The sequence below is a fragment of the Engraulis encrasicolus genome, chromosome 20, assembly GCF_034702125.1.
Source record: "Engraulis encrasicolus isolate BLACKSEA-1 chromosome 20, IST_EnEncr_1.0, whole genome shotgun sequence".
Taxonomy (NCBI): domain Eukaryota; kingdom Metazoa; phylum Chordata; class Actinopteri; order Clupeiformes; family Engraulidae; genus Engraulis; species Engraulis encrasicolus.
This window is the reverse complement of record NC_085876.1, coordinates 35965639-35990482: the sequence shown is the minus strand read 5'-3', so window position 1 is coordinate 35990482 and position 24844 is coordinate 35965639. Positions and strand designations below refer to the sequence as shown.

The 24844-nt window shown below is 46.0% G+C and overlaps 1 protein-coding gene across 2 annotated transcripts in view; it reads left to right on the top strand.

The window, feature by feature from the left end:
- Nucleotides 1–24844, top strand: part of ago3b (argonaute RISC catalytic component 3b) — a 27663-nt gene extending 2819 nt beyond the window's left edge. The window contains exons 2-19 of one of the 2 annotated variants that reach the window (XM_063185845.1): nt 1282–1453; nt 3849–3969; nt 4444–4652; nt 6939–7075; nt 8119–8253; nt 9418–9505; nt 10403–10550; nt 11969–12088; nt 14719–14841; nt 16677–16810; nt 17261–17445; nt 18780–18939; nt 19200–19290; nt 19648–19842; nt 20665–20799; nt 21317–21418; nt 22519–22718; nt 23415–24844. In XM_063185845.1, the coding sequence (XP_063041915.1) occupies nt 1282–1453; nt 3849–3969; nt 4444–4652; nt 6939–7075; nt 8119–8253; nt 9418–9505; nt 10403–10550; nt 11969–12088; nt 14719–14841; nt 16677–16810; nt 17261–17445; nt 18780–18939; nt 19200–19290; nt 19648–19842; nt 20665–20799; nt 21317–21418; nt 22519–22718; nt 23415–23523 (2564 nt within the window). In that variant the 3' untranslated portion in view covers nt 23524–24844. Of the gene's footprint in view, nt 1–1281; nt 1454–3848; nt 3970–4443; nt 4653–6938; nt 7076–8118; nt 8254–9417; nt 9506–10402; nt 10551–11968; nt 12089–14718; nt 14863–16676; nt 16811–17260; nt 17446–18779; nt 18940–19199; nt 19291–19647; nt 19843–20664; nt 20800–21316; nt 21419–22518; nt 22719–23414 lie in introns of both variants that reach the window. The other variant, XM_063185844.1, reaches the window with a different exon arrangement.

Here is a 24844-nt window from a genome sequence, read left to right as displayed (position 1 = left end):
ATATACTTAAAGAATCTCTGATGTGGGTGTACCATTGCGAAGGCTAGCGCGGCTAGCGGCCATCGTCTACAGATGGCTTAAGTCAGGCGTGCTGAATCACTACGCAAGCTAAATGCTAGTAGCATGTCCAAGTCTGTGCTGTGTAACAGTGCTTTTCCATGTCTCGTCTCTTTGTGATGTCATTCCCTCTTGTCAAAGGGCCTGGACGGACGCAGTTATTTTTAGAGATCCAAACATCAGATTAAAGCTCTCTTGTCTGTTCTTGTCTCCCGCCCGGCCTCCTCCTCTCTCTCTCTCTCTCTCTCTCTCTCTCTCTCTCTCTCTCTCTCTCCTTCTCTCTCTCTCTCTCTCTCTCTCTCTCGTCATCTTCATCCTTTTTGTCAACCTTTTCCTCTTTCTTTCTGTTTCTCGGTTTCTCTCTCATTTCCACCAACACTCGACTCACTTTATCTTGGTTTCCTCTTTCAGTCTTTCTCTGTGTCTGCACGGTTGTCCTTTTTAGTTCTGGACCCTCTCTTTGTCCATCCTTACTTTTCTGTGTGTGTCTTTCTCTATCCTCCCCTTCCTCTCCCATACTGTATCTTTCCTCTGGTCTCTTTCTCCCATTGCCCACCCCTCTCTCTACCATATTAAAATTGTAATGCACGGGCCTACTGTGGCGCATATGGTAGGGCACACGTTTGCTATGCGGCGGACCCGGGTTCGATTCCTGGCACGGGTCCTTTGCCAACCCTTCCCCGTCTCTGTCTCCCAACTTGCTTCCTGTCACCTGCACTGTACGATCATAAATAAAGTAAAAAAGACCAAAAAAAATGTGTTGCACTTTGTGAATGCCTTGTCTGTGAAAAGCAATGTAAAAATAAAAATTTCTCTCTCTCTCTCTCTCTCGCTCTCTCTCGCTCTCTCTTGCTCTCTCTTACTCTCTCTCTCTCTCTCTCTTGCTCTCTCTCTCTCGCTCTCTCTTACTCTCTCTCACTCTCTCTCTCGCTCTCTCTCTCTCTCTCTCTCTCTCTCTCTCTCTCTCTCTCTCTCTCTCTCTCTCTCTCTCCGTCTCTTGCTCTCTCACTTCCTCTCTGTCTCTCTCTCTCTCTCTCTCTCTCTATCTTTCTCCGTCTCTTGCTCTCTTGCTCTCTCTCTTGCTCTCTCACTTCCTCACTCTCTGCCTCTGTCTCTGTCTCTCTCTCTCTCTCTCTCTCTCTCTCTCTCTCTCTCTCTCTCTCTCTCTCTCTCTCTCTCTCTCTCTCTCTCTCTCTCTCCCCCTCTCTCCTCCTTCTCCATCAGGAGTGGTTGGGGCGCAGTCCCTGTTCTCCGTGCCTCGGCGGCCCGGCTATGGCACCATGGGGAAGCCCATCCGCCTGCTGGCCAACTGCTTCCAGGTGGAGATCCCCAAGATGGACGTCTACCTCTACGAGGTGGACATCAAGCCTGACAAGTGCCCACGCCGCGTCAACAGGTGAGTAGTAGCATATTGTCACACTGACCCTTTTGCTGTTTTCATTAATACGCAACGTTTCGGAAGAGATCTTATAGACAGAGATACGTCATTCTAGTTATTTTCCGGTATCCACTTTATGTCGGGTGAACGCCCCTTTAGGAGACCTTCGGTTAGGAGACCTTCGGAGTCCTGAGGTTGAGAATAGTCCCCTTAGCACTGTCGATGGCGGTAGCGCACGTCTCGTGCAAACACCTCAAAACTAGACAACGCCCCCTTAGGAGACCCAATTTGAGCACACTCTTTTGCATTGGGTGGACGGGTTTTGAATCGTCTTTATTAATCCAACCTCTTTTGTTTCGGTCCTATACCTTCATCAGGTGTTATAGCAAGTGTGCAGGAGATGTTTTCCAAGTTGTCTGATGAGTGACCCATGGGCCATCTCCTACACACCTGCCAGCTGAGAGGTGTGCGAGAAAAAAAAACACAAGTTCAGAGTAGCATATTGTACTACCTACTTTTCCACACCATGTCAACAGGCCAGCACAGCTGTGTGTCCCCTACCGAGGGCTGGAAGGACACAAGTGTCCACAACTCGTCAACCAGCAGTAGTGTGTCCCCTACCTAGGGTGGCAAGGGCAAGTGTCCTCAAGCATTAGTAGCAGCCCCCTACCTATGGCTGCAAAGACAAGCCTCAACCGGCACGTACAGTAGGGCTCCTGGGTGTTTAGTCAACTGTGATGGGTGGTCCTCAATAAATATTAACGGTAATCATGACCAGTTTGGTAAGCCCCTTCTACTACACTGTACTTTATGAGGTGGACACCAAGCCTGACAAATGTACACACCACATCAACCTGCAAGTTGTGTGACCCTTCCATCTACCTAGGGCTGGGTGTTTAGTTGATCGGGATGGATGGATGGATGGGTGGTATCTCAGGGTTTTCTTCAGAACCGTATAGTTAAGGCAGCCGTTTCAAACATTTCCCACATAGACTAGGTCTCCTGAAAATATTAGGCTTTTTATTGTAAATACAGTTTCTAAAGTAGCTCCACAGGAATTGCATAAGCTGTTGGTGAGAGGGGGGGGGCAGCCATATCATAGTTCATATACAGTAAAAGTGCTAACCCCCCCACCAGCTAACCCCCCCACCACCTTGACTAGCAAATGTTTGTTGGGAAACACTTTCTTAATAGATCAAAAGAAAGAAGTCTACCGCACACTTTCTTGACTATGCTCGTTTTATTAGAGTGAACAATGTGTTTCGCCTTCGGTATTACCTGAGCTCTGTCATGTGTGGCTGACAGAGCTCACCTGACAGAGCTCAGGTAATACCTGAGCGAGCCTGATGACGCACTGAGGCAAAATGCGTTGTTCGCTCTAAATAAATGAGCATAAGGTCAAGAAAGTGTGCGGTAGACTTCTTTTTTTTTTTAAGTATTGAACACTCCTGCGTTTACCAGCACCTAGGAGCTGTGCATGGAATTTGGAACTGTTGAACTTTCTTAATATAATTTGATTGGAAGAAGGCAGCTTTATAACCAGGCTAGTCACCCTCAACAGCACTCCAGAGATGCGCACAAGCATTACACACTGCCTGACTGGCATTTTTTCCATCATTTAATTTCTTAGTTAAAATGCATATCTGCCTTCCTCTTCTGTCATTATTAAAATAACGATAAAGTCCCTTTTCCTCTTTTTAAAAATCCTTTATTCTCACCACAACAAGCTGCTTGCCACTTCTTTTATTGTATTGCTTTTCATGGGGTTGGAGAAAAAAAAAGGTTCACAAGGTATTTAGCAAGTGACCGGTTTGTTTTTATTCAACGTTTCCGTTTGCTGGCCTTTGCAGGATTGCATTTCTTTTTTGTCTTGAAAATAGTACGTTGTGTGCTTGCTTTGTCTTCCCTGTCTGTCTCACCCAAACTTTCTCCAGGGAGCTACGTAATTAGCTAGTAGCTTCAGCTAGTCACCCCAGAGACTTTGCCACCTCACACACGTTTCAAACTTGTGCATAGAGTAGACAAATGCTTGCGTGCACACACACACACACACACACACACACACACACACACACACACACACACACACACACGCGCGCGCGCACGCACGCATGTCGAGGGAACACGCATTGCTGCTAATTAGGAGAAGTGTAAGAGTTGCACATGCGATGAGGTAGTCAGCGTATTAAACTGGCTGGCTAGACGGAAGCAGGTGTGTAATGACAATGCTAACGTGTGTGTCTGTGTGTGTGTGTGTGTGTGTGTCTGTGTCTGTGTCTGTGTGTGTGTGTGTGTGTGTGTGTGTGTGTGTGCGTGTGTGTGTGTGCGTGTGTGTGTGTGTGTGTGTGTGTGTGTATGCTTGCGCGCGCGTGTGTGCGTGCGTGTCTGTGTCTGCGTGCGTGTGTGTGAACAGGGAGGTGGTGGACTCGATGGTGGAGCACTTCAAAGTCACCATCTTTGGGGACCGACGGCCTGTGTACGATGGGAAGAGGAGCCTGTACACCGCAAACCCCCTCCCGGTGGCATCCGCAGGAGTAAGGAATTAGGGCCGTACAATTATGGAACAAATGATAACCTCGATTATTTGGGTCAAAATTGAAATCACGATGATTAATTACAATGATTAAACAATAAACAACTGATTTTTTGAGCAGAATGCTTTTTAAAATCACAAAATGACATCTAATCAAGAATGTGTATAAGGGATGAACAAATTAAAACTGAATTGTAATCTAGCTTTATTTAAAAGGCAATAGCATGAAGCTTGGGGGGGTCTACAGATTTTTGGCAACATGTTCTGGCTGATATTTATTTTATAAGATGCTAAAAACACAGTATATTTGTGACACCATCATGTGTAACTGTGAATGCCAAACACCAAAGTCTTTTGAGGTACTGGCAACAGAATTGCATGTAAAATATGACAAAATAATGACGAAAGTGCATGTTGATAATGACAAATGTTGACCGTACTTACTCTGCCCCTGGTTGTGTGCGCTCGTCGACAGGTGGACCTGGACGTGACTCTGCCGGGGGAGGGGGGTAAGGACCGTCCCTTTAAGGTGTCCATCAAGTTTGTGTCCCCGGTCAGCTGGCACCTTCTGCATGAGGTCCTGACGGGTCGAGGGGTGCCAGAACCTCTGGAGCTGGACAAGCCCATCAACACCAACCCAGTACACGCTGTCGACGTGGTGCTCAGACACCTGCCATCCATGACGTAAGAGACTCACACACACACACGTACATACGTACATACATACATACATACATACACACACACACACACACACACACACACACACACACACACACACACACACACACACACACACACACACACACACACACACACACACACACACACACACACACACACACACGCACACACAACCAACCCAGTACACGCAGTCGACATGGTCCTCAGACTCCAGCTATCCATGACGTAAGACACGCACACACACACGCGCGCACATGCACAACCAACCCTGTGCACGCCGTCTACTAGACCCAGTACACGCAACACCTGCCATCTTTGACGTAAGAGACATGCACACCAACCCAGAACACGCTGTCGATGTAGTGCTGCGACACCTGCCATCCGTGACGTCAGACACTCATGCACCCACCTATTATGTAACACGCACACACTAGAGTGTGGCTCGGGCCGTATTTTTCTGTCCGAGCCCGGCCCTCAGCCGACAGAAAAGTGATCGACCCCGACCCGAGCCCGAGACTATTTAAAATGTTTGTGTCCGAACCCGTCCGAAGCCCGAGACCACTGTAATAACAACAGAACCTGTGCGCAAGCAAGATTTTCTATGTGGGCTCCTCCATACTCAAAATAGCACGTGATAAATAGCCAAGATAGGCAAAGACGTTAGGATGAGGCAATTTGCAGTAGCCTAATTTAGTTACGCACGCATAGTAAGTATAAACACACACACACACACACACACACACACACACACACACACACACACACACATGTGACAGCGCACCTTATGTTTCCTTCGGTTAGACTAAACCAGAGATATTGGGTGCGGTGTCCAAATGCATGGGAGGGGCGTGAGAGGATAAGAAAGGCGAAAACTAGGGAATACGTTTTGGATGCAGTCAGCACGCTATCGAAGCATTTGTTACGTTACTGTTAATGCAAATAAATCCCCGCGAGCCCTGTGAAGCTGCTGCTCCTTGTGGTTAAGAAGGATGGGCTATAATTTAACCCAGAAGAACCTGTTCGGCCCCCAAGAGAATGTAATTTCCCCTGATGTCCATGCGGTCAATATAAAATCAGGAAAGGTTGCACGCGCATAGTTACAACTGTACAGTAAAAGTGACAACAATTAAGAAGAACCTACGTGAAGGACATGATATGTCACAGCGGACAAAGTAGTAACAGGAAACCTCTCCTACCTTACTCCACGTAGCTTGTGCATCTTCTTAGTTATCCATATTATGCTCCTTGCTAGCACATGCTGGAAATGTAATCCTTGGCGAACAATGCAGTGACAAACTTCGTCATTTTATGTTCAACATTCAAGACAGCCTCGGCATGCCAAAACATGGCATAGGCTACACTAGGCCTACAACAAAAGACCACGCGTCCGCTGACAACTGTTGATTTGGCGCTTTTAAGAAAACAAGTTGACTAGGCATCCCTACTCGGCTGACTGGGAGTGAGCGTCCATGTCGCCACTGGTAACTGGCGCGCGCATACAGCCAATAATAATCACTCGCACGAGTAGCCTACCAACATTTTCATTTATGCATATTCAATTATTTATTTTTTAATCACAAAACTGCCGTTTGCATGAACTGAAACGTTTCCTCTGGTTGCTTACAATTTTCACAATGTCTGTTTGCTTCAAGCCCGAGTCCGACCCGAGTCCGACAGATATTCTATTTTTTTTGTCCGAGCCCGGCCCGGCCCGTCGGGTTCCGACCAGGCCCGTCGGGCTTCGGTCGGGTTGCCATGCTCTGGCACACACCAACAACCCAGTGCACAGAGTCAATGTGATGCTGAGACACCTGCCATCCGTGACATAAGACACATCACACACAAACACAGCTCAGACATGGACACACACACTCCTCAGTATAAAGTGCATTGTTAATGTGGTATGCACCACGTCACCCAAGACAGGCACACACACACACACACACACACACACACACACACACACACACACACACACACACACACACACACACACACACACACACACACACACACACACACTGTACATACAAATATACATGTCTTAAGAAGACACACACGCGCACATTCCCCATGTCACCACCACATGCAAATTGCCCATACATGCATGGTGCTGTCACCTCGTTTGGCCTTTAGATGGCAATGATGGCAACAATTTGATGCACATTTTAAATGGCTTGATATTCATCAGGAAGCATATTTAATCAGGTTATTGAGTTCGATCGTAAGTGAATATTGTTAAAAATGCGTCTTAAACCTTTTTTGTCCCTATGTTGTTGCCGTCAGGTATACGCCAGTGGGTCGCTCCTTCTTCTCCTCGCCCGAGGGTTACGACCACCCTCTGGGGGGCGGTAGAGAGGTGTGGTTCGGCTTCCACCAGTCCGTACGACCTGCCATGTGGAAGATGATGCTCAACATCGACGGTGAGCACAAGGCTACAGAAGGCCTAAAAACACTGCCCTCTGGTTCCCCCGGGGAATCACCATCACATTGGTCATTGATGAGCAGTTATGATGAATGACGACAAGTGAAAGTGAAAACCCAATTGGGAAACTCCAACTCCCATTGTCATTGTGACACAGCACTCCACAGCACACAAGTGAACACTGCACACTGCACACAACAAAATTGCATTTATGCCTCACCCGTGCAAGGGGGCAGGCCTCAATGGCACCCCAAGGGAGCAGTGCGGTAGGACGGTACCATCCTCAGGGTACCTCAGTCATGGGGGAGAGCGCTGGTTAATTACTCCCCCCACCAACCTGATGGGTTGGGAGTCGAACCGGCAACCTTTGAGCTACAAGTCTGACGCCCTAACCACTTACCCATGACTGCCAAGCATGTGGATGTTCACTGTTCCGTTAATTGGTTACTAAGGACACTAGGATTTTGCTACTTCAGATGTCCACATTATTTCTAATACCTCTAATCTGGACCCGTGGACCCACGGAACGTAGTTGCTCACCAGTTAGCAACTTACTAGGTTTCCAATGGGAAATTGCATTGCAACCAAGTAAGTTTGTCACTTAGTTAGCAATGACGTTGTCAAGGAACGCACTCCAGGTTTTACCATGGTGTTGTGTGGATGGATTTTTGTATTAGCCATTTACGGACATTGTAGAAAAATGTTAACTACAGAGAGAGAAGCTTCGCTCCATCAAACTCACAGCCCGTGAAGAAGTGGTCGAAAAAAAACTTGGACATGAAATGTTTGATTCACAAATTTTTGAAAAAAGAACATGAGATGTTTGATTTGCAATTGGAACAGCAATAACCGCTGTTTTTATTATTAACTTGAATAAATTAACGTGATGTTTTCTGTGTGTGTGAGTGTGTGTGTGTGTGTGTGTGTGTGTGTGTGGTGTGTGTGTGTGTGTGTAGTGTGTGTGTGCAGTGTGTATGTGTCTGCCTGCCACTATTTTCACTAATTGAGAGTGTCCTCTGGTGTTTTTGTGTGTGTTTGCAGTGTCTGCCACTGCCTTCTACAAGGCCCAGCCTGTGATCCAGTTCATGTGCGAGGTCCTGGACATCCACAACATCGACGAGCAGCCGCGTCCCCTCACAGACTCGCACAGAGTCAAGTTCACCAAAGAGATCAAAGGTTGGTGGATGTGTGTGTGTGTGCTTGTGTTGGTTTTATCGTGGTGTGTGTGTCTGTAGCAGACGTTGATAACTGTGATGACTTTTTGAGTGGTTGTATCATCGTAAAGTGTGTGCGTGCGTGCGTGCGTGCGTGCGTGGAGTCAATTTTGAGAACATACTTTTAAACCTGTATACAATGCATTTTGCAATGGAAGGCCCAATACAAAAATGTCAAGTTCCCAAAATGTTCCAAAATGGATATTCGTGGATGGATATACAAAGCTCTTCATTATGTTTGTTTCTTGTGGTGTGGGTGTGTCTTTGGCGGACGTTCATAACTATTATGACTTTTTAAGTGGTTGTATCATTGTAAATCGCCTGTGTGTGTGTTTACATGCGGAAAATACTTCAGAGAAACATGTGCGCGTATGTTTGTTTTTCGTGTGTGTGTGTGTGCCATGTGTGTGCGTGTGCGTGTGTGTGGCATGGGTGGGTGAGTTGTGCATGTGTTCACCCACGTATAGTAGAGTAGAGAAGCTTAATTAATCCCAAAAGCAAATAAGGTGTGTTTATATCGTGCCCAGAGTGTTTCTGCTCGGCCAGGGCTAATGTTTGACAACAGGGGTTTTCAGAGGGATTATATGTCCCTGCTCTGCTCTCAAGGTGCTTCATCACCAGTCTGTAAACTCACTCAAGAGTCAGAGACAGATCAGAGATCAAAGGTGTGTGTGGGGAGGCAAGGGGTTGCAGCTCTCTTGATTAAGCAGATTAGGAGCAGATTGGAACGACAGTGAACCTAACCAGACGCGTGTGCGTGTGTGTGTGTGTGTGTGCGCGCGCGTGTGTGAGTGTGTGAGTGTGTGAGTGAGAGACATCAAAGAGTCTGTGCCTGTCCTTACATTACGTGAACCTGTTACAGCGATTGCTTTATCAGCTGATGCCTGGGTGGCTATTAAATAACAACAATACTAATACTACAGTTACTATTAGTAGTAATTATAATAATATCATAATAACAACAGACTGCATTTGTACTGCGTATTTCATGCCAGAAGCAGTTAATTTGCGGCTTGTTTGAAATGTGCTATGCCTTAGGTTGGCAACCTGACGCTTTTTTGGTCATTGCTATTTGTTTTCATGTCATTTTATTATTTTTCTGTCATTATTTCTTTTGGCCGTACAGGTCTGAAAGTGGAGGTGACGCACTGTGGCACCATGAGGAGGAAGTACCGGGTGTGCAACGTGACCCGCCGGCCCGCCAGCCACCAAACGTGAGTGTCCCATCCCATCCCATCCCATCCCATCCCGGGGGGTCAAGAGGGGAAGAGGGGCTTAGCCTAGGCACCAGGCAAGGGGGTTAGAGGTTCGAGTTCAGGAAGAGGTCGCCGTCTAATCTGCTTCGCTGACTGTAGTTGTGACGGTTCATTGAGTTGTTTTTTTAGGTTTTTTATTTTTTTCGTATTATTTGCTGAAATGCAAATGTCGGGTATTGGGAAGTTCTGGTAAAAAAAAAAAAAACATTTTCTGGTAGAGTTAGATAAATTAAGTCCGTACTTTTCAGGATCCATGTGACGTCAGATGAACGCCCCTCTAGGAGACCCTTAGGTGAATTCGGGTTGAGAATAAATGGAGTTCGCTTAGCGCTGTAGATGGCGGTAGGCGGCACACATCTTATGCAGGCCACCACCAAACGCCACAGAAAGAGAAGAAGGAGGGGATAACACCCCCTTAGGAGTCCGAACTTGAGCACGCTCCTTTGCATTGGGCAGGCGACGAGGTTTGATTCCTCGTACTTGAAGATGGTTGCTTGCAACAATTTTGCAAACAGACTTAATTACTGTATGAGCGGCCATTGTTGTTTGGCACTCTGCTGCATCAGAATGTAGGTCAACTAGTGGCATCCCTTTCCCTTGACTGTACATTGTACGCTGTTGACTGACTCATGGTAAAAAAAAAAAAGCCGATTGTTTATTATACACCTGTTTCTTCAGTGAAATGGTAAAGAAAAATTGGTAAGATTACATAGGTATAAATAATACATTTGAAATAATACATTTGAATTAAAAAATGGTTACCTCCAGTCCTTTCAGTCAAATACGGTAGTTACAAAAACATACCAACTGTGGATGTGTGAAGAGATTGTTCATGATGCCTGTGCTTCTCCACAGCTTTCCGCTGCAGCTGGAGAACGGTCAGACAGTGGAGCGCACGGTAGCCCAGTACTTCAGAGAGAAGTACAACCTGCAGCTCAAGTACCCCCACCTGCCCTGCCTGCAGGTGGGGCAGGAGCAGAAGCACACCTACCTGCCTCTGGAGGTCAGTTTACTACCAACCCATTACATTACATTAAAATACATTACACTGCATTACAATACATTACATTACAGTACATTTAGCACACCTACCTGCCCCTGGAGGTCAGTTTACTACCAACCCATTTCATTACTTTACATTACATGACATTACATTACATTACATTACAGTACATTTAGCACACCTATCTGCCGCTGTAGATCAGTTTACTACCAACTCATTACATTGCATTACTTTACATTACATTACATTACATTACATTACATTACATTACATGACGGTGCATTACATTTAGCACACCTTCCTGCCGCTGGAGGTCAGTTTACTACCAACCCATTACATTAAATGACATAACATAACATTACATTACATTGCATTACATTACAATTCATTACAGTACATTTAGCACACCTACCTGCCGCTAAAGGTCAGTTTATTGGCAACCCATTACATTACATGACAATATAACTAATCAAATACAGTACTTCACTTTATATTACATTACATTACAATGCATTACATTACATTACATTTCGCAGTCCCAGCTACTCTGGTGCCATAGAAGGTTGTCGGATTTTGAAAGGAAAAACTTACTGTAGCAATGGAGAGTAGAATCGGACCAGGGCCTCCAGGGTGGGAGGTACCATAGTGGTGCTCTGGCCTCTACGGCGCCAAAGACCCAGGCTCGCGAGCCATCCTACGTACTTCCGCCAAAGGATTGGCTCCACTACGAGTCAGAAGCCGTGCTTCTCTGTTGAGTGCCTGGAGCAGTAGGATTTTGATCGCAACGCCCCCCCAGAAAACAGCCAATAAGCAAATAAGCACCCGACGTGGGGGCGAAAGGGGGAGGACGCTTGTGACAATGACGTACACATCTGCGCCAGAGCCATTGGTCTGCGCTAAGTTGTTGTTGACTAACTGCCGGCAATTGGGTGAGAGGTGTCCAATTAATAATTTCAAACCATAACTGAGTGCAAACTTCCTGCTTCTTGCAATCGCTTCAGAGCAAACAAATGCCAGACCATAAATACGAAATGAAATGGTAGTATTATGGGATGGTCAGGACCAGGCTACCAAAGACCCAGGCTCCTTGTCGAAACGGAGCGCATCTCCCTGTCCCAACCAGCTCTCCATCGGTTCATTGTCATGATCACTGCAGATGAGCTTATGCAGTCTACAGAGACAGAAAGGCCTCTGCCACTCACTCCAAACAAACATTGCTTGGTTGATAAATGAAAATGATAAATTGAATGTAGAATTATCTTTTTTCCACATCCCACTGTTTTCTATGGAAGGCGATAGACGTTTTTCCAAAAATTGAATTTCACTGATGTCACGGTGGTGAAAGACTTTTTATTTATTTTTTTAATTCTTTAATGAAATGCACTTATTTCTCCCCATCCTTCCTGTTCACTGTCCAGGTCTGCAATATAGTAGCAGGTCAACGCTGCATCAAGAAGCTGACAGACAACCAAACATCTACCATGATCAAAGCCACGGCTCGCTCTGCCCCCGACAGACAGGAGGAGATCAGCAGGCTGGTGAGTAGGTCCCCCCCTGGTGGCTGGAGGATGTTACTTGAACTTCACATTGCACACCACAGCACACAGTGAACAATGAAATTATTACATTACATTTAGCAGACGCTTTTAACCGAGCAACTTCCAAAGATGACATTCAAGCAAGTACAGAGTGGGGGGTCAATACAGAGTACAGCAGTATACAAATAATGAAGAACAGATCGAGAACAATAATATAAAAGTAGTGAAGGACCCGTTAAGTGTAGTGCAAGTCAGTGCCCAGGATTACAGATGAGTAGAGTTGGTTTTGTTTTGCCTGGAAACCCTCTCAGAAGAGATCTTGGAGATAGTCTTCATTTATTTGCATTTATAAATTGCATTTATTATGCCTCGCCGAGGGAGAAGTGTCAGGGGACACAGTAGCCTACCATGCTCAGGGCACATCAGTCATGGAGGATGGGGTAGAGCAGTGCTTTTCAACCACTGTGCCCTGGAACACTAGCGTATTGTGATGAAGCGGTCTGCACACTGTGTATTAACTCCAAACTGAGGAAGATCCCTCTGTTGGATCGAAACGTTGCCGTATGTTAAAATGAAATAAAGTATTTTTGGAGTTAATACACAGTGTGCAGACCAGTGCTCGACACTAACTTTTTCGCTTACCAGCCATTGTGGCTAGTGGTTTTCCTGACTCACTAGCCATTGGGCCTTTTCACTAGCCATACTTTTCTTAACCATCATAGCAGCTTTAATGAATTATATAATAGGCTGTAATAATGTAATGTAGGCTAATATAACATAATATAACACAATATAATATAATATAATATAATATAATATAATATAATATAATATAATATAATATAATATAATATAATATAATATAATATAGTGCTTAATAATTAGAATTGTTAGGCCTATTAACTGGTCCATGCATGCAGGCTATGGAAAGAACAGATTTACTGATCTGAGGAATGGCATAGCCTATATTGACCATGCAAACACCCAGCACAGTGTTTTGGAAGGGCACAAATGTAAGCTACACGAGAGCAAAATATTTCCGTCTTTGATCTGAAAGGCTCTTTCTTCATATCATATGCGCCAATCTGTGGAGGTCGCCGTCCAAATTGATGCGCCAAGTAGATAGCAAAAGTCATTGCCAAGTTCGCCTGTCCTCGGTCATGGATGTGGAATAACACCTCTTCTGGAATATTTTCTTATAGTATCCTCTAAAAAGCGCACACAGATGCGGTGACTACAGAAGGGGCTACGACTTCCTTTCATTTCGTTTAATATTGAGTTGTTTGAAATGCAAACGGACGCCGGGCGAAACGGGCAAGGGACATGCTTTGCAGTCTGGAAGGCTACACTGTGCGTTGTTTAAGCCCGGTTTGACAGTCGGGAACAACAGCACAAGAAACATGGAGGAATATTAAGGTATGAAGACATACAGGCAAATCAGAAAATAATTTAAACCGAACATTATTAATGTCGCATGTGTCCTTGTCTTATCACTGCGCTTTAGTCTCGAGACTTTCAAAAGACAGCCTGGCGTGTTTTCCTCTCGCCTTGGTCATTTTAATGTCCACTACTACTAAGTATTGTACTAGTGACAGATCGCAAAACAGGTCAGTTGAGATGAACTTCGCTACTTTATTTTCACGATAAGGTTTTCAGTGACATTTCCAAACGCAACGCTGATATGCCGGTAGATCGCAGCCACTCCTCTTCGCAAGACTAGTAGCTCTATCAGATTCTTGGCGTGCATGACACACAGGTGACACGTGACACAGGTGCTTCATGGGTATTGTAGGCTCGCGAAATCGCATTGTATTGCTTTTGTAGCAAAGACGGTCCGTGGAAAAAAACTACAAAATGCGGTGCCTCATCATTCAGAATAGTAACGGACCCGCCAAAATGGCTAGTGAACCTTCGGTATCTACTAGCCAACGCCAACTTTCACCCGCATTTGGCTACCTGGCGTGTGTTAGTGTTAAGCCCTGGTGCAGACCGCTTCATCACACTACCTACTACCTTTTGTCTGGCACCTGGACAACTACCTGTGGATGTGCGCACCCTACCTCTAAACACTGGAACACTAGTGTGCCATGAAATATCCCAGTGTTGCCTGGGCAAGCGTATCTGATGGCTGTATATTGCAAGAGAATTTCATTCCTGATCAACACCGACAGCCCTCTCCCAGTGCTGTCATGGCAGTGCTGCAAGCTGCAGTGGTGTGGTGGCACGCACACCAATTCATTCCCTTTGGGTACGCTCTGAAAAAGATTGTCTTGATGTGCAAAAAAATAGCCTTTGTTAAAACAAATAAAAACAAGATTAAATATACTAAATGAAGCATTGATTGTTTTATGTCAGTCTTTTCATATTCTCAACCAGTTGAATATGTTCAACCAGGTGTCTGTATTCATATTCATTTGACGCTCTCTCTCTCTCTTTCTCTTTCTCTCTCTCTCTCTCCCCCTCTCTCTCCCTCTCTCTCTCTCTCTCTCTCTCTCTCTCCCTTTCTCCCCCCCCTCTCTCTCTCTCACCTCCCCACCTCTAAATTTGAATGTCTCTCACCTCCTCCTCCACCCCCGCTCCCTCTCTCTCTCTCCATCTCTCTATCCATCTCCCCCCACCCGCCCTCTCAGGTGCGTAGCGCCAACTACGAGGCGGACCCCTTTGTGCAGGAGTTCCAGTTCCGCGTGCGTGACGAGATGGCGGAGGTGACGGGCCGCGTCCTGCCCGCCCCCATGCTGCAGTATGGTGGCAGGGTGAGCTCTGAGCACTTTATGGTACCTCCCCCTTATTCAATCACGCCGCTCGCCTCGCACCCGCTTGCTGTGCTCTTGTCTGTCTGTCTGTCTCGCCCTGATGGAGAAAGAGAGTGAACATTGATTTACCTTTTTTTTATACAAGATTATACAAGATCTCCTGGTTGCTCCCTCTTCCTCTCTCTATCTCTATCTCTATCTCTATCTCTCTCTCTCTCTCTCTCTCTATCTCTATCTCTATCTCTATCTCTATCTCTATCTCTATCTCTATCTCTCTATCTCTATCTCTATCTCTATCTTCTTTCTTTCTTTCTTTCTTTCTTTCTTTCTCTCTTTCTCTCTCTCTCTCTTTCTCTCTTTCTCTCTTTCTCTCTCTCTCTCTCTGACCTCACACGTACACATACGCTCTTGCTCTCACTCATTTCTCTCACTCTCTCATCACTTTTTTGTTCGTCTCTCTCTTGGTCTTGAGCCCACATTACATCAGCATGTGCGTCTGCATTTTATAGTTGGACTTTTCTCTCTCTCTCTCCATCTGTCTTGTCTGTATGTGCGTTTGCTGTGACCGTGTTGATTTTCTTTTGAGTGTAATTGATAATCAGCAGTTTATGTTACCATGTCTGTCTCTCTGTTTGCAATACACATCACAGCACAGAGCGTTCATTATGCTTTCATGTCCATTAACCCTAGAATGTTTTGTAACACATTTGATTAGCGTTAGTCTGCTGTGCTGTAGTTCATACATACAAGGGTCAAAGTCGTCTAACATGAAATTGTCCTTCAGTGTAACAAATACTTTTGCTTACTGTAAATGCAAAAAAAATATATATATAGATATATTTTTTTGGCTTGACTTTCATTAAAAAAAATTGAAAATCATGTTTTTCACAGTTACAGTAAGCAAAAGTATCCGTTAGCACTGAAGGACAATTTCATGTTGGACGTCTTTGACCCACATATGATGTGTTGACCTCTGTAGTGGTTATGAGGTATTTATTGTGTAGTGTTGCTTTGAGTGATTTTATTTGAGTGGTTTTGTTTTGTCACATTACACTTAACCCCTAACATGTGTTTAAGCATTTGTGTGACTGAGAGTTGATTAGAATAATTATTGTGTTTTATGTGTGTATATCTATTTTTCCATTGGTAATGTTTCTACTTATAATTATGCCATTGATCTGTTATTTGAATAGTATTCGTTGAACTGTATATTTGATTTTGTCTGCAGCATTATTTTAGTCATACTGTTTATTGTGTGCGCGTGTGCGCGCGCGTGTGTGTGTGTGTGCGTGTGCGTGTGCGTGTGTGTGTGTGTGTGTGTGTGTGTGTGTGTGTGTGTGTGTGTGTGTGTGTGTGTGTGTGTGTGTGTGTGTGTGTGTGTGTGTGTGTGTGTGTGTGTGTGTGAGAATGTGTGTGAGAATGTGTGTGAGAATGTGTGTGTGAGAATGTGTGTATACCGGTATGTGTATAGTTGAATTTGCGTGCGTGATGTGATTTTTGAGTTGCCTGGTTAACACCAGACCTAATCACAAGTGAGATTAGGTCTGGGGAGTTGCCTATTGTAATTCCGTATGGAGCCGGAATACTTGGCTATTATGACACACTGCCCTGCTCTCTGATTGGGCAGAGAAACTGTTAAGGTCGGAATGCTTGGCCATTATGACACAGATCCCATGATCTTGTACGTTATGAGTCATCCTCGCCATACTGTCTTTCAGATCGAAACGATTGTGTAGAACTAAAGGCAGTATGGGAGTTCCCAGGCTAATTTTTGAGTGTAGCGTAGGGCGCTAAAGCAGATTCCATGTTTTGCTTTGTGATGTCATTGATTCTAGAACCGCACAGTGGCCACGCCCAGTCACGGCGTGTGGGACATGAGGGGGAAGCAGTTCCACACCGGAGTGGAGATCAAGATGTGGGCCATCGCCTGCTTCGCCACCCAGAGACAATGCAGAGAGGAGATACTCAAGTAAGGACACACACACACACACACACACACAGATTGAGTAAGAATGCACGTACACACGTAGACACGTATATCACCAAAGTAGGCCTCAAGGAGGTCCATGGATGGTGGTACCACCAAATATTATATTTGTGTAATTCATACAGATGCACAGACACAGGGACGTAGCAGAAAATTGTGGGCCCTATGTACAATCAGCTCCAATGGACCCCCACAGCCATATAGCTTCATAGATCGGACTGTGTGTGGCCCCCCTATATACATGGGGCCCTGATGGTGACTCAGTCACACTTAACCCCCCCTGTACGACACCCCTGTACTAACATAAAGACACAATCACACACAGCTTCAAAGAATCTTTTCTCTGCAGATGTTGCACACACATGCAGACGCACACACGTTCACACACACATGTGGCTTCAAAGACTGTCTTTCTCTCCTTCCCATGTACAGAAGCTTTACCGACCAGCTACGTAAGATCTCCAAGGACGCGGGCATGCCCATCCAGGGTCAGCCGTGCTTCTGCAAGTACGCGCAGGGGGCGGACAGCGTGGAGCCCATGTTCCGTCACCTGAAGAACACCTACGCCGGCCTGCAGCTCATCATCGTCATCCTGCCCGGCAAGACCCCCGTCTACGGTAGGGATGGAGAAAATGTCAAAAAAATTTAAACCGACTACCGAGCCTCATTAACCGGTGGTTAACTGGTTAACCGAAAATTCTTTAACTGCCATTTATGATACCCTGTCCTGTCGCGCGCCTTTCTCTGCCCGTCAAACAACTTATGCCCCATGTTAGAATGGTTGGGCTCCTGTCACACAATGTTTGCTTTTGCCCTTCGTATTATATATTTCCCCAATCATTGTTCACTTGCCTACTTGTGGAGGAACAAGGGTTTTGTTTTGGGGAGAAAAGCTGTGGTGGCACTTAACCGGCAGAGATTTTTTTTTTACCGTTTAGTGTTGATCCGGTCAACTACCGGTTAAACGGCCACCGGTTAACATCCCTAGTCTACGGTAAGGTCAGGACACACACCTTTTATTGTCATGTTTAGTCAAACAAGACCCCCATCTATGGTACATACACTGCTCAATCAGGGGTTTATTTTGGGCTCAGACGTCAGATGGTACAACCACAGCTAATGGCCATAAATTAATTAGTAATTAATGTACTGCAATGCTTATGCTTCTTTTTAGATAATTCACTAAAAACAAAAGCAAAATGTTTGATCCATAAAATAGTGGCATTATCTGTTGTTGTACCACCCTGACGTGTGCTACTACTTAAACGTCATTGACGTCATATTTTTTGCCTGGTGGGCTGGTCTAACATCGCACCATAGGGGGTGATGGTCACAAGGCTCTGTCTGTTGAGCAAGTTTAGCACAAGTTTAGGACAAGTTTAGCAGAAGATGGAGCATTACGATCCGCTGAATCCGCCATCGTGCTACTTTACGCTAATCCACTGAATTTAGCCATCGTGCTACTACATGGCTGTCCTGGCCACATGCATTGGCCTTCGCCTTGAATGAGTCGACGATACAATGTATACGTTACATTATGTTGTTGCTTAGTTGTTTATTTGTGTTTATACCACGGCAGTCTGGAATCTCCCATTGTGACGCGCTAAATGGGGTGTTGATTAACTGTCTATAGATGCACATCTATAAAGTAGTCCCACTATTAGGTCACTTTTCTGACCGCATAACTCTAGTGTCTTAATGCGCCAAGGTTCGTTCATAAGTTACGGAAAGAAAGTTGCAAAGCATTACGCGCTGAATTGACACATGTCGCATGGCGCATCTGGAAACACCAGCCATGGATCCCCAGCAAAGTGAATCTGTTGCAAAATAATGCACACCGAGGTGTAACGGCATCACCACCTAGGTGTGCATTATTTTTCTGTTATACGCACACCGTGTCGTCAATTATCCCTTACTTATATTTCGATGTATGTCTGTCTGACCCATCCAGCGGAGGTGAAGCGTGTGGGAGACACGCTGCTGGGCATGGCCACCCAGTGCGTCCAGGTGAAGAACGTGGTGAAGACGAGTCCTCAGACCCTCTCCAACCTCTGCCTCAAGATCAACGTCAAACTGGGTGGCATCAACAACATCCTGGTCCCCCATCAACGGTAAGCCAATATTGATGTGTCCACCATGTCAGTTGTTCTTCTAAGGCTCAAGTCAGACTATGGAATAACTTAAACTTAAATATGGAAATGACAACTTGAATGACTAAGACCAGTCCATATCTCGCATCACAGGTTACTGTTGTAAATAGTTTGTGCTATTGTATTGCAAACAATCAATCTGACAAAGATCCTTCTGCCTGGGTGAGCCAACACATCACCAATGACAAGCCTGTTGTATTGCCCTGTGTCCTCTCTCTCAGGCCCACAGTGTTTCAGCAGCCAGTCATCTTCCTGGGTGCCGATGTCACTCACCCTCCAGCAGGAGACGGCAAGAAACCCTCTATTGCTGCAGTATGTCGACTTTAATCCACCATTGTTTAATCCACATGTGGTTTCATAGAATGTCTTGAAAAATTTTTTTTCAACATTTTGTTTTTTCCTTCATTCCATTACATGTAAACACCCCGCTTCTGAGAATATATGAACTTTTGTTTTATGAAAAAATATATATACCATAAGCTGCATCTTATCCTTGACTGGCAATTTTTCCAGCTGACGGGCTGTATGGTTGCCCACCTTTTGAAGAACTTGGAGATACTTCTCTTAATTTTGTGCACATTTATTTGTTTATATTAAGATCATTTAAAAAATACCTAGATATGAATTCTAAGCGGCCCCTTCCTCTTCTCCTGCCCCCTTTCCTTCCAGGTGGTGGGTAGTATGGATGCCCACCCGAGCCGCTACTGTGCCACGGTGCGCGTGCAGCGGCCTCGCCAGGAGATCATCCAGGACCTGTCCTCCATGGTGCGCGAGCTGCTCATCCAGTTCTACAAGTCCACGCGCTACAAGCCCACGCGCATCATCTTCTACCGAGACGGCGTGTCCGAGGGACAGTTCCGACAGGTGCGCTTGGACTCCACAGTCCAAACATCTCTGCCCCACTCGGCTCAGGTCTTATTTTCAATAAGGAAATGTGCCAAGTAGTTATGATAAAATATGAATAATATTGTTATATTAGTATAAAATAAATAGTAGTATTTATATTACCTTATACATATTATGTATGTATTAGTAGTAGTGGTAGCATATTGTTTTCATATGTAGAGTGTATTAATAAGTTAGAAGTATTTTATTATTATAATTGTAATTTATAAATCACATCCTAAGCTGCTCACACTTTAAGTTATCGGTGTTCTGTTTAGACATTGGCTAAAAGAAGGCCATGGCATGGCACTAGTTTCCGGCTGCTTCCTGCCTCTCTCTACTGCCCTCTACTGTACAGTCCTTGCCAAGGCTCTGTGCTACAAGGCCAATGTCATGCGTGTATCAGTCTGGTCTGACTCTGGTGATTGTGACGTGACCATATGTAGGTTCTGAAAAAACTTTACTACGCAACTGCTGACATATCGATGTACAGTTGCTGTGTCTCAGACTTGTCAGTGCACTGACATGTAGTGCATAGTGCACACACAATGCACTGAGGTCTTTAGTGCTTTTATTGTCAATAGAAGGTTTGGACTTTCCGTGCACTGTATTTTCAGCTTGGACGCCCTACGCACTGAAAGAGAGTGCCTGAAGTACACAAGTGCGCAATTTGAGACATAGCCGATATCTCGCCTGAAGTACACAAGTGTGCCATTTGAGACACAGCCGATATCCCTATTCCATATGATGCCACTTGTCTCTGCTGGCGTGGTCTGATGGCTGTGTGGTGTTGATGTGCAGGTGCTGTACTACGAGCTGCTGGCCATCCGCGAGGCGTGCATCAGCCTGGAGAAGGAGTACCAGCCGGGCATCACCTACATCGTGGTGCAGAAACGCCACCACACGCGCCTCTTCTGCGCAGACCGCAACGAGAGGGTAAGACGAGAGGGGCCAGGGTCTTTCTTTGAGTAAGAAGAGATCATTCTGTTGCACTGTGCTGCATGGAAACCACATGCAGTTGTCCTCTGCTACGTCACACAATGTGACGGAACAAGTCAACTGTATGGGAATCAATGATGTTTTAGAAGTAGCAGACGTCACAGCGAATGCAAAAGTTGTATGGATTACATTTTTTGTTGTTGTTGTTGTTTTAGTGGATTACCTAAGAAGCATAATTCATTCCAGTGCATAAATTACCAATTGCTTAGCATTCACTGTGGTTGCACTACCTGACGTTAGCACCCCAAAAGCACAATTGATCCATGGGCCAGTTATAGTAAATGCAGTACAACAGGTAGTAAAAAGTAAAAAAAAAAGTAAAATCATTTTACTGCAAATTTCAACCAATCATGGGGGACTCATTCTATTCACTACTCCTGGACTGATTTTCCAATTACAGCCATAGTCCACTGATGGCGGCTGAAAAGTGAACAAAGGCTTTTCTCCATGACAGGTGGGCCGGAGTGGCAATATTCCTGCTGGTACCACTGTGGACACGGACATCACACACCCCTACGAATTTGACTTTTACCTCTGCAGCCATGCCGGAATACAGGTATAAACACACACACACACACACACACACACACACACACACACACACACACACACACACACACACACACACACACACACACACACACACACACACACACACGCACACCTGCATGCATGTACTAGAACACACGTCAAAGGTAGAGAAGACGATGTTGTTAGTACTCCAAACATCCTGCACATACACGCGTGACACGCACACAAGCTACAACCTGCTTGATCCACTTCTTGCCCCGATGAAGGATTATTTGAAGAGTGCTTTAGTATCCTGCTTGTTTTTTGATTGCTCACCCACACTCATGCACACAGGGTACCAGTCCGCCCTCCCACTACCATATGCTATGGATAAACTAGTCCACATGTAGCAATCCAACACACACACACACACACACACACACTTCCCATCTCTCATCCCCATGCATTCCCACTACCACTATCCAACACACTCAATCCTGTCTCCCGCCCTCCCATCACTACCACCACCCAACACCAGGAGGCGCTCCTAGGATCGACCCACCCGTTGACTCGCCCATTGACCCCACCTTCACTAGGTCCCCTGAAAAGTACAACTTAATTGTGTATTGCAAATGTAATTTCTTGGACTTCTTTACAAAACATGTCATATTTTATGTGATACTGCATAACATTACAATTATGTATGGGGGGGGGGGGATGCTGTGGGATGACAACAGCTTCACATAGACACTGTCCAACACATCATAAACACACACACACACACACACACACACACACACACACACACACACACACACACACACACACACACACACACACACACACACACACACACACACACACACACACACACACACACACACACACCACTTACTGTCTCTCTCTTCCCTGTTCAGGGTACCAGTCGGCCTCGCATTACCACGTGTTGTGGGACAATAACTGCTTCACATACTGTCACATACTAACACTGTCCAACACACCACACACACACACACACACACACACACACACACACACACACACACACACACACACACACACACACACACACACACACACACACACACACACATACACACACACACACCACCCCACTTACTGTCTCTCTCTCTCTACCCCCCTCAGGGTACCAGTCGGCCCTCGCATTACCACGTGCTGTGGGACGACAACTGCTTCACGGCGGATGAGTTCCAGCTGCTGACCTACCAGCTGTGCCACACCTACGTGCGCTGCACGCGCTCAGTCTCCATCCCCGCGCCCGCCTACTACGCTCACCTGGTGGCCTTCCGCGCCCGATACCACCTGGTGGACAAGGAGCACGACAGGTGAGGACACGCGCGCACACACACACACACACACACACACACACACACACACACACACACACACACACACACACACACACACACACACACACACACACACACACACACACACGTTCACCTGGTGGCCTTCTGCATCCAATACCATCTGTTGGACAAGGAGCACGACAGGTGAGCACACGCGCGCACACACACGCACGCACGCACGCACGCACGCACCTGCTAAGCTCCTCTGGTGGCCTTCCACGCCTGGTGGACAAGGAGGTGGACAGGTGAGCCCAAAACACACACACACACACACACACACACACACACACACACACACACACACACACACACACACACACACACACACACACACACACACACACACACACGCACACACACGCATAACATGTGAGCTGGAGGGCTGGCTGCAGTAGATGGATGTATGAATGTGTTGTCAATTTTGGAAGGAATTTTTAATTATTTGCCCATCTATACATGTGTCGTCTTTTTCAAAAGGGATGTTTGTGCTGGATTTTTGCTCACATTTGGCTTGGATGGTCCATCGCTCTTCTCGTGTTCTGTTGTTATTTTTGTTTTAATACACTATGTCTTTACTTTGCTCTCTCTCTCTCTCTCTCTCTCTCTCTCTCTCTCTCTCTCTCTCTCTCTCTCTCTCTCTCTCTCTCTCTCTCTCTCTCTCTCTCTCTACAGTGCGGAGGGCAGCCATGTATCAGGTCAGAGTAACGGCCGAGACCCTCAGGCCCTGGCCAAAGCCGTGCAGATCCACCACGACACGCTACGGACCATGTACTTCGCCTGAGTGCCCCCACACCTCCTCCTCCTACTCCTCCACCACCACCTCCTCCTCCTACTCCTCCACCACCTCCTCCTCCTACTCCTCCACCTCCACTTCCTCTGCCACCACCCCACCTGACCCATTACCTCCAACATCTGACCTCACCGTCTACTCCTCCCTCAACACCCCCACCTCACCCACCCCCTCTTCTCCCCCCTCTCCTCCCCCCTGGCCATCCGACACACCGCGCAGCATCAGGTGACAACCTCCGCACCAAAACCTTGTTACCTGAGTAAGAGTCTGACCAATGGCAGGATGGCGGGCCTGCAGCCCTACACAGTGCAACCCAGCAGCAACGCTTTTCTCTCTTTTTTGTTTTTCTTTCTTTCTTTTTTTGGCAAGGGAGAGCACTGCACTGTTTATGCAATAGAGAAAGCAGCCAGTTCTCAGCCGCCCTCCATACACCCGTCTCCCTTTCTCTCTCCCTCTCTCTCTTTCTCTCTCCCTCTCCTCCCCTCTTCCTCTCCTTCTCTTGCTCTCACACACACACCCACTCTCTGTGTGGTCTTATGCAGAGACCCAACCAGACCCCCCCCTCTGCTCTATTCCTACCGAGTCGGGGTGCTTCTTTCCTCCTGTCTGTCTGGGACTGATGGCAAAAAAATGTATTTCATTTCATTTTAATTTTTATTTTGCATTTTTTGTGAGTTGTTGAGTGTCCTTGAGTGAATAAGACGCGTGCGTGTTGAGTTTGGGGAAGGAGGTATGTACCGTCAGTAACGGTGGGTGCTGAGTGACGGGTGGTGTTGATTGTGCTTAAGCTTTTATTGAGCGTCGTACGAGGTGTCTGTTCTCTGTGCAGCCTCCCCCACACTCTCTCCCTTGTCTGTACCACAGTCGCAACATGTGTTTCACTTCAGTACTGACGTGAGAACTGTTTTGTAATCACATTTACACACCATTCCCTGGCAACCTCTCTTTTTCCGTCAAGGACACTCTCAAAGTTTCAAATCATGACATCCGGCAGTGCATGGCTGTCACTTTTAGTACCTATATCCCCATTGCATGCTGTAAGCAAACTGTTTTCTAGGGGGGGGTTATTTTATCTGTGTTTTGGCTGCCGATTTTTCAAAATGCCTGGCATAATGTGGCCCCTGGGCTGAGTCTTTTATTTAGTTTGAATCTATTATTTTTCAATTTAAGATGAACATGTGAGATAATGACATGATGAGGGCAAGAGTACAAACAGTGTCTCGTTTGGTCAGCATTTGTGACGTGAGACCCCATTGGCTAATGTCAACCTTCAGCAGAACACCCACAGACACAAAACATTCAAACACACACA